General features: G+C 42.7%; 1 protein-coding gene across 2 annotated transcripts in view; it reads left to right on the plus strand.

Annotated features, from left to right (window-relative positions):
* Positions 1 to 762: 762 nt before the first annotated feature.
* Positions 763 to 9510, plus strand: part of meis1b (Meis homeobox 1 b) — a 107596-nt gene continuing 98848 nt past the window's right edge. Inside the window, exons 1-6 of one of the 2 annotated variants that reach the window (XM_008428865.2) lie at positions 763 to 1688; positions 3483 to 3703; positions 4792 to 4933; positions 5165 to 5215; positions 5799 to 5849; positions 7241 to 7384. In XM_008428865.2, coding sequence (XP_008427087.1) covers positions 1677 to 1688; positions 3483 to 3703; positions 4792 to 4933; positions 5165 to 5215; positions 5799 to 5849; positions 7241 to 7384 — 621 coding nt within the window. In that variant the 5' untranslated portion in view covers positions 763 to 1676. The remainder of the gene's footprint in view (positions 1689 to 3482; positions 3704 to 4791; positions 4934 to 5164; positions 5216 to 5798; positions 5850 to 7240; positions 7385 to 9510) is intronic. The other variant, XM_008428866.2, reaches the window with a different exon arrangement.

Consider the following 9510-nt stretch of genomic DNA (forward strand, 5'->3'; position numbering starts at 1 on the left):
GCGTTAGCCCTGTAGCTAAGCCAGCTAAAGCTAAAAAGGTATTGAAATAGTAAACATTTAAAGTTCGTCGCTTAACTTGTTAGCAAGTTTGACCATCAGCATTAGCTCGGTTGCTAAAAGATGAATACAAACCGAGTTCTTACTCAAACACAGAAACCATCACAACCGCACATCTTGAGGGAATGCGTCGTTTTTACCGAGTTGATTTATCCACTCATAAAACACCCGGTATAAATATCAGTTTGTCTGAGTGAGAATAACAGTTGACTCAACCAAATGCTTTAGTCAAATTCTAACAAAAATGTTAAGGCTTGATTCAAATTCCATATCATTTTACCGCCTAATATTCAATACCCTCCAAAATGCCTTTTTTTATAGTGTGGCGACAGACTGCTTTAAAAATATTGGTCTTGAAACTTTAGGAAAACAGACGAAGCCTTCATTTACACTCCTGACTATCAGGGCTCTTAATTACACACCTGACAACTCACACCGAATTAAAAGCTGGATTAATTAGTCGTCCATAAACTATTCACAAGCTCCATAAGTGGATTATGAACCCATTAGCAGCAAAAAAATAAAAAAAATCTGCATGTTTTAAAGACAAACAGTGAGTGTTTGGGGATGAGACTCGAATCTGAAACCATAAGTGGGTTTTAAAATAGAAATAATTTTTTTTAAATGTTCATCCCAGAGCGGCTGGCTCCGCTCCTCTCGCAGGGTCCTCCCACCCCTCCTCTCTGCCGCCACTTGCTGCAGCCCGGTGCGTTGTGTAAGACGCGACCTGTTATGGCCACCGCTACTTCCGGGTTTCAGCAGTCTGGTCCAGATCCTCCGCGCTCCTCCTCGGGGCTCGAGACGCACACAACATCCCCATTGTGCGCAAAACGGCCGAGGCGGCTCACGCATGCACACGCACCCTGCGCACACTCTCCACCGGACGCGTTCGCGCACCAGCGCGCGCAGCAGCATCGATCGTGGCTCCTTTAAGAGAGCCCAAGCCAGAATTATCACCCCACCTCCTCTTGATCTTCCTCTAGACGCTTTTGCATAAGAAAATCAAGCCGGGAGCCGAGAGTGATCAAAGAAAACGAGAGGAGAGCTGCTTCGTTTTTTGAACGGTGATTGTGAACCATTAAGCGTTGAGGTGCTGCCGATCCCGTGGAGACGCGCGTCGGATCCATCATTCATCCGCTACTTTTGACAAGCCCCCCTCGCGTTGTGACTGACAACTCGGAGTGGCAGAGAGAGAGAGAGAGAGAGAAGGGGAGAGAAGAAGAAATAGAAGAAGGGGGGAAAAAAAAGCCATGAGAGTGGACAGTTTTGCTTAAAGGGGGTTTGTTTTATTTTCACCCTGCTTTTCGGGGGGAAAAAGGAACCCCGGCGCCGCTGCCGAGAGGACAGCCGAGGACGTGTATCCGCCGCGCCCGGGCTGAACTTGCACTGAGAGCGAAGCGGGAGCTGGTTTCACCGCTCAGTGGACGAAGAAGAAGAAGAAGCAAAGAAGAGTGAAAGACGAACTCGGGATTTTGTGCTGAGAGTTCTCCTCGTTTGTTTTGGATTTTCCTTCTGTCTTCTTCTCTCTTTTTTTTTTTTTTTTTTTTACCCCCGCGTCCACCCTGGCCTCAGAGGGGATTTACCCGAACTGAAAGGACGACCAGGGAGTGAGGAGGGTTATGGCGCAACGGGTACGTAGGGGCAAATCCTCCCCTGACAGAAAAAAAAGAGGAAAGAAAAAAGAAAAGTTTCTCTGAAGTCCACCACGATGCTTGCTCTGTAACGTGGCTTCACTGACGCTCGTACCCGCACACACGGATCCACGGTCGGCTGCAAAAATAAAAACCAAAAAAAAAAAAAAAAAACTTTCTGCCCCGCGTGTCCTCCTGACTAAAAAAAAAATAAAAAGTAATGTTTGGCGTCTTTTGGCACGGTGTTGCGCTCCACGAACCGGCCCCACTGCGGGACACTGGAAGCGCGATCATATCTCTCATCGGGCTATGTTTTTTAGATTAGTTATGACAGGCCAGTAACTGGAAGTGAATGACGGGGGAGGGAGGGCGAGTAGAGGCAAAACAAATCCATGCATTTTCCCCCCTTATTTTGAAGCGTCCAGTCAATATTTAATACTCTGATTTATTTGCAGGATGGAGCTGAAGAGGAAAAACTTGAGCTCTTCTTCCAAAATCGCGCTTGAAAAATGAGACAGAAAGTTGTTTTTATTGTTATTATTATTATCATTTTTGTTAGTAAGGTTGGCTTTATTCGGATAAAAGTACTCCAGGGTGTAAAAGCGGGTGGTGTTGTGGGAAGCGGACCCATTTAGCTGCTTAGTTTGGCACTGCGCTGCAGCTGCACCACGCTGGGGTTTGCACCTCTTTGCCTTTAGGGTCGAAACGCTCAGCTTTAAGTGATAATGCTTTTTACTCTCTCCCCGACACTTGTTTGTCACGTCTTGAGAGCACCATCAATAATTCAGACTCTTTTTCTCTCCCCCACCCCCCACCCCACACACACACCCCACTTCCAGTCTGCTAAAGAGGGAATTTACCCTTGTAACTTTTTTTTAAATTTAAAAATCAGCTTATATTTTTCTTCCGAGCTCCTCCAATAAACTGATTGAGTGTATGCTTTTTTTTAAAAGCATACACTAGATGTCCAACTTAAAACAGAATGATCTAGGTTGACTTCTTGTGGAAAAAGAAAAAAAGAAAAAGAAAAAACACAATCCGCTTTCTGGTGCATGCACTATGTTGTACTTAGTGTGTAGGCAAAATTATGAGCCTTTAAAATTAGAAAGCGATGCAATTAACTAGTTTAAGAGATTTCGTGCACAGTAAAAAGGGGGAAAAAACAGGCTGATGTTTGTTGAAACCCAACAACTCACCGCTTTGAGTCGACAAATCCTCAACGAGCCACGTTCTTTTTTCATTTAATTTATTTAAAAAATGAATATGTATTTTTTTTCCCTTCCTCTTTGGCTTCAAGAGTCGCCATCATTGACCTAAGAGTTAAAAAATAATTTAAAAAAAAGTCGCCATTGTAGCTTTTTATTTTTGCCTTCAGGAAACAGTCCTGCTCCAGACCTGCAAACTTTTCTTCTGAGCGGGAATCACTTGAAACGCTGGAAATAAATTCTTCATTACTACATGTCTTAATATGAGTGTCAATATTTTTAAGAGCTGGAAAGACAAAAAAAATATGTATAGAAATTTTCTTAAAATAATAAGCTGTGAAATAAATTGGGAAAAAAATATATAAATAACGTAAAGAATTCCCCCTTTCCTTGATGATTGTTGAAAACGAATTTCTTTTCTTTTTAATAATTAAAATGTCAAACGCAACACATTAGATATTTTACCTATTAAAGTTTCTGGTTTGACTCGAGTACATCCCCACGCTTAACCTCCCCCCTGCCCGCACACACATACACACAAACACACACTTTTTTTTTTTTTTTTTAACTGTGTGCTTGTTGTGTGCAGTACGAAGACTTGCCCCACTACGGGATGGACGGGGTGGGCATCCCGACCACCATGTACGGAGACCCGCACGGCGCCCGCTCCATGCAGGCGGTGCACCTCAACCACGGACCCCAGCTGCACTCCCACCAGTACCCGCACACCGCGCACACCAACTCCATGCCTCCCAGCATGGGCTCCTCCGTCAACGACGCTCTCAAGAGAGATAAAGACGCCATTTACGGGTAAGGTGCGAACCGGCGTTCTTATGCAGCCGGAGTGAGCTTGCGGGTGTAAAATAATTTAGTTGGGCGGGAGGGAGGGAGATATTTTTATTATTATTGTTGTTATTATTTTTCGTCTTTTTTGGTGTAGAAAGTAAAGTAAAGAGGAGCGTGTTTGGTTCTGGCCACGCTCTGAAAAATGTGCACTTGGGAGAGTGAGGCGAGTTTGGTACCTGTTTCTGCAAAAATAAAAGAGAGGAAAAAGGGTTTTAAGTTTACACTTTGGGTGTACTGTCGCTTTAAATTTCCGCATAAAGTTTTTCCCTTCATTTTGAGCTAAACTCGACGTTTGCTAAACTTCTTGTTCTCGTTTGTTATAGCCTATATATTCACTTAACGATTTACTCATTTTATTTCTGTTTCGGCGTAACTCTTAGAATAGGAGCAGTAATGACCCCTTTTTATTTTAACAATTACCGCTCATTCTAACTGAGCATATATATATAGCTATATAATTTTAAAATATGGGGGGGTTTATGTTAATTTATCTGACGTAATATTACAAGTTAATTATGAATAATTAAAAAAATATATTCCAATATTTGTAGATAGAAGTTTTCTTAACAGTGTTGTAAAGCCACACTTTAAAATAACATTTTTTATTATTTAAAAAAAGCAATAAACACACACACACACACTTATTGCAACAGTACACACTGAACCACACACGCCTCAGATCCAAACGGGAGACCTTGTGTTTGAAATTGTTAGACAGACTCTCAGGCTTTTATGCTATTGGAGGCAGAGCAGATTTAATCAAAGGAGTCCCCCTCGCTGTTTGCAGCTCTTCTTTGCGCATAAACAGGAGGGGGGGAAAAGAGGCGCACCGGGCTGCGGCAGCGGCAGTCCCCACGGGCCAAGAGCTTTGGAAAGGGGAAAGAGGCTATAGCCGCACGGCTGGCTACATCTTATAGCCCGGAGTAGTGTTGACCCCGGCGCTGTTCTCTCTGGTGACATTTGCTATTCTATGTGTGTGTGTGTGTGTGTGTGTGTGTGTGTGTGTGTGTGTGTGTGTGTGTGTGTGTGTGTGTGTGTGTGTGTGTTTCCAGGCACCCCCTGTTCCCCTTGCTTGCACTGATTTTTGAGAAATGTGAATTAGCGACTTGCACCCCCAGAGAGCCCGGGGTGGCGGGAGGAGACGTCTGTTCGTCGGAATCTTTCAATGAAGACATAGCGGTGTTTGCAAAGCAGGTCAGGGCAAAAAAAAAAAAAAAGTTTTGACTTTTTTTTCTTCTTTCTTGTTTTCTTTTGCTGCATGTTGATACCGGTTGAGCTCCTATGCCTCTTGCTTTATAACTTTTTCATGGAAAGAAGATCATTAAAGTTTTCTTTCTTTTTTCAAAAGTGCTGTGCATCATTAATTCTACTCCAACCTATTTTATGTTCATGCGTTTTTTCTGAAAGTGTTCATTTTGCTTGCAGATTCGGGCAGAAAAGCCTCTGTTTTCATCAAATCCAGAGTTGGATAATCTGGTAAGAAATCCAATTGTCACATGTCGCACATTTCAGATAGTATTTCTGGATGTTTGTCGGGATGTCTCCTGGCGGGCTGCTGCTTTTCGCCACAGAGCCACGTGGTGCTGAAAACTTCAAATGGGATTGCACATCATGTCTCCCCCTTCCACTCCCCCCAAAACCCCCGGATTTGTGATGTTTGATATGATGATGGTTGCATGTGCACATAAAGGGCCGCTGTTAGAAAGCTGCCTTTGAACTCGGCAAAGTTATTTTGTTCAGCCTTTTCTTAACCACTCGATGTTTTAAATGTGATGTTATAGAGCAACATTCCTTCTTCTTCTTCTTCTTTCTTTTTAGTCATTAGATTAGATGAGCGGAGGCTAATAGATCTCTGACTCTGAGGCTTATTGCAGCTCCAGTCTGCGCTCTTGCACGCCCCACATTGCAATAACGTCCAAGTTTAATATCACTTCCACATAAAAATCCATTCGTATGAATATTTCGCTCATCTGCAGCCACTTGCATTGAGAAAAACGCGCGTGTTTAATATCAAAAGATGTGAAGTGCTCATTTTTTTATTGTTATTTTAATTTTTCAGATGATTCAAGCCATTCAAGTTTTACGATTTCATCTTCTGGAGCTGGAGAAGGTAATATTATCATCACCATTTTTTTTTCTGTCCAGCATGCCACTTCAGACCTATGGGCTGTATCTGCATAAATGTATTTTTGCGAGTCGGTTATAATTAGCGTCGAAATCAATCATGCGGCCATTTTTTTTTTTTTTTTTTTTTTGCCTTGCGTAGTTTAATCACGGCGCAAGCTGTTACAACTGGAACGGATACTCTCTGTGCCCAAATATCTCTAATGAGGCTTAATGTTGGCAAGCGACTGCACGCAAGGTGAAACATGTAGGCAAACTTTGCGGGTTTTTTTTTTTCTTCCCAGAATTGATTCTTTGCGGAGGGCAGAAGGCCCTCAGGCGGCCATCTGTGGGCAGACCGAGCGATGAGTGTGATATGGTCTAATTTGTTTCTGTATCAGATGGAAATCCCGCCGTCAACTTTAACTCTGAGAAATTTATACTACGCCCCCCCCTCTCGATCTGCGCTCAGATTGAAAAGAAGCAAAAAGTTTTGATTTCCCTGGTGCAGGAAAATCACGTCGGGATGCTTCACCCCGGCAGTGAGAATACAGCCCTTCTGAGACGACATTAAACAGTTTACCTTAAATGTCAGTCAAGCGGGTCGTCTTCGGCTTAATGGCCACTACCCGGGGCACCGATGATGAATTTAGCACGGGTGTTGAGTGTGTTGTAGCCTCTGAGCCCTCTTGTCACTGTCAATTTTCGACGATATCTCTATTTTGAGTGGAGATAAATTAAAGTCACACAGCAGCAGCAGCGGCAGCCACTGACTTGATGAAAGCCAAAATTTACTTGGACCCGCGCGTTCAACTAAATCAGAGGCACATAGAATCCAAAAAACTGTTTAAAATGACCAAACTTTACAGTTGGAGTATTAACGTGCAACTTTTAATATCTTGCTAATTTAATGTAAGCTTGTTGAAAGTTGATTTTTTTTTTAATGCTCACAAAAGTCGAGCCAAATCTTTCACTGATTATTGTTAAAATAACTATTATAGTTTTGAATTAAAGTGAATAATAAGAGAGGTGTGTTAAGCTCATGTAAACCTGAGAGGATTATCACGAATTCAAATATGTTTCCCTTAAGTCACACCGTTTCAAAACTGTGTTAGTAGTTGTTTTTCTGCTTACTTAATATTAACATGATTCTTGCCAGCAAGCATTGCAGATCAGTGCTACTTTTCTCCACACTGACTTACTGTACATTAACTCCCCACTGAAGAAATGTTTGTAATTTTACTGTTAAAACAACAAAACCTTTTTTTTCCTTTTTTTTTTTTACAGTGTTCACTCAATGGTTTTGTCACATATTTTTGAATTTTTATTTTGTGTGTGTGTGTGTGATGTTTTTAAATCATGGCACTGCTGTGTGATTTCCCCCTCCCCTCCCTGCAGGTACACGAGCTGTGTGATAATTTCTGTCACCGGTACATCAGCTGCTTGAAAGGCAAGATGCCCATCGACTTGGTCATAGACGACAGAGAGGGGGGGTCCAAATCAGACAACGAGGAAATCACAAGATCGGTGGCGTTGGACCAGGTAAGCTGCGTCTCTCCATCTGTAAGGCCGTATATGTGTGTGAGCATGTGTGTGTGCGTGTGTGTGTGTGTGTGTGTTCTATCCCTGCTGGCTATTCAGCTATTCTGGGTCACTGCCTCACTCTTCTGTTATTTGCATATGATTAAAGCCCGTTTTACATTCCATCCATCGGAATGAAAGAAGAAAAATCTGAATAATGTTGCTATTATTGGTCCATTAAGACTTGAACCCGGAACCGACCTGAGGAGATTACCTCGCCAAAGAATCGCCGTAAACTTGACCTGCTTCATGTCGATTTTAATTTAGAGCCCCTCTTCATTTTTCTCTCTCTTTTTTGGAAAGCCCCCCGCCCGTCCGCCCCTCTCAGCCCCTCTCAGCCCCTCTCAGCCCCCCACCCCTCCACCCACCACCAGAAATGAAGCAAAGCTCCTGGGTGACGTGGAGCTGAGAGGAGAGTGCAGCGTTGTGGGGCTGCAGACTGTGGTTTCTCCACTGTAGGGTTCACGGTTCATTACTCGTCTTGTCAGTGTTTTTCCTTAGACATGAGTGCACATTGCTTATCGGGACTCCTCTCCTCTCCTCTCCTCTCCTCTCCTCTCTTGTCCTTTACTCTGCACAGATTCTACCCCAATAGGAAGGTTTATTTAGAAGAAACAAAACAGTAGAAGCAGTTGGCGGTATCAAAAGGTAGATTAGGAAGTGTTTTCTTTTGTGCAGATATCAGAGATAACCACAACCTTCATTATGTGCTCCGCTGACTGTTGGGACTCTGGGGACAAGCATGCTCACACTCGTGACCCTAATGGTCCGTACGCTGCAGTTAAATAATGATAACAGTAACTGATGATTAGAATTATGCAAATCTGGACGTTTGCTATTAATAGCGCGGGTCCGTTTGAGCTGCAGCAGGAGACGCACCGATCTGTCGGGCCGGTCGTTGGAACCGGCCGATGTTCAAAAGTAACTCATGAACGATGTGAGTTAGTGACTTGTTGCAGTCTGCTGGGTTTCCTTAGATAGAAACTTTTTAAACTACTTTGGATAATTACTTGAGCATGCTGAACTGTTGGATAACTAGGATCAATTGGATCGTATGTGTAGTTGAACTGAAATGGTTGTTTTTTGGAAAGTGCCTCGAGACAACATTTGTTGTGAATTGGTGATACAGAAATAAACTGAATGATGTCGTTTTTTGCCAAAAAAAATTTTTTTATTTATTTTTGCCTGAATCGGATTTTTGTTATAAAGAGGTGGTGTTTTTTTTTTTTTTTTTCTGAGGAAAACTCACTTTTGGCAAAAGTGAATTTTTGCCATTATTTTAGGAAGGTGACAATATTAAATTTATGAATGTATGATTCAACTGTATGTACTTTGATCCAGTTTTTTTTTCTGTGGTTCAACAAATAATTCAACTTACATGTGGATAATATTGTGAATCTTTAATTTTCTGTTGGAGTTACAATTTTTATATTTTGCATTTTAGTTCTTAGACTAAAACATATGAATCATAACAGGCTGGTCTCGCAAAGAAAACCAAAAATTGGTCCCAGCCGGGACAAACTTGATCGGTGCATCTTTAGTCTCTATAGACGAGAACAAGTTAAACTCTCCCAGAGTTTTAAAGGGGCTTATGATAATAGAGGCTATAACCTATAGATGGCAGCGAGGGGGATGGGGGTGAGAATCAAGTGGCCAAATTAAAGGGATTAGCTGGATAGTCCTGCATAAAAAGTAATGAAGCGATTAGACTAAATAATTTAAATCCACGGACTTCCATATGGTTGAGTGGTTGGTCTGAGTGGAGGAGAGGGGCAGCCACTGGCTTTTTATGTTCTGGACTGAATGGGAGGACTGGGAGAAGACTGGGGGCCCGACAGGGAAGATCCCCCCACCCCCCTCACGCCCCACCGCGCATGCACTGCTCCTCCGATCCCTGGCCCTTATGTCTGATTATGGAAATGAGAGACACAGAGAGAGAGAGAGAGAGAGAGAGAGAGAGAGAGAGAGAGAGAGAGAGAGAGAGAGAGAGAGCACGGTGGAAGATAATACTTCATTTAATTCAGGGACATAATTAAATAACACAGAACGCCACTTGTGCATTTAAGTGTCTCTTTGAGCAGCATTGT

This window comes from Poecilia reticulata, linkage group LG15, assembly GCF_000633615.1.
Source record: "Poecilia reticulata strain Guanapo linkage group LG15, Guppy_female_1.0+MT, whole genome shotgun sequence".
NCBI lineage: Eukaryota > Metazoa > Chordata > Actinopteri > Cyprinodontiformes > Poeciliidae > Poecilia > Poecilia reticulata.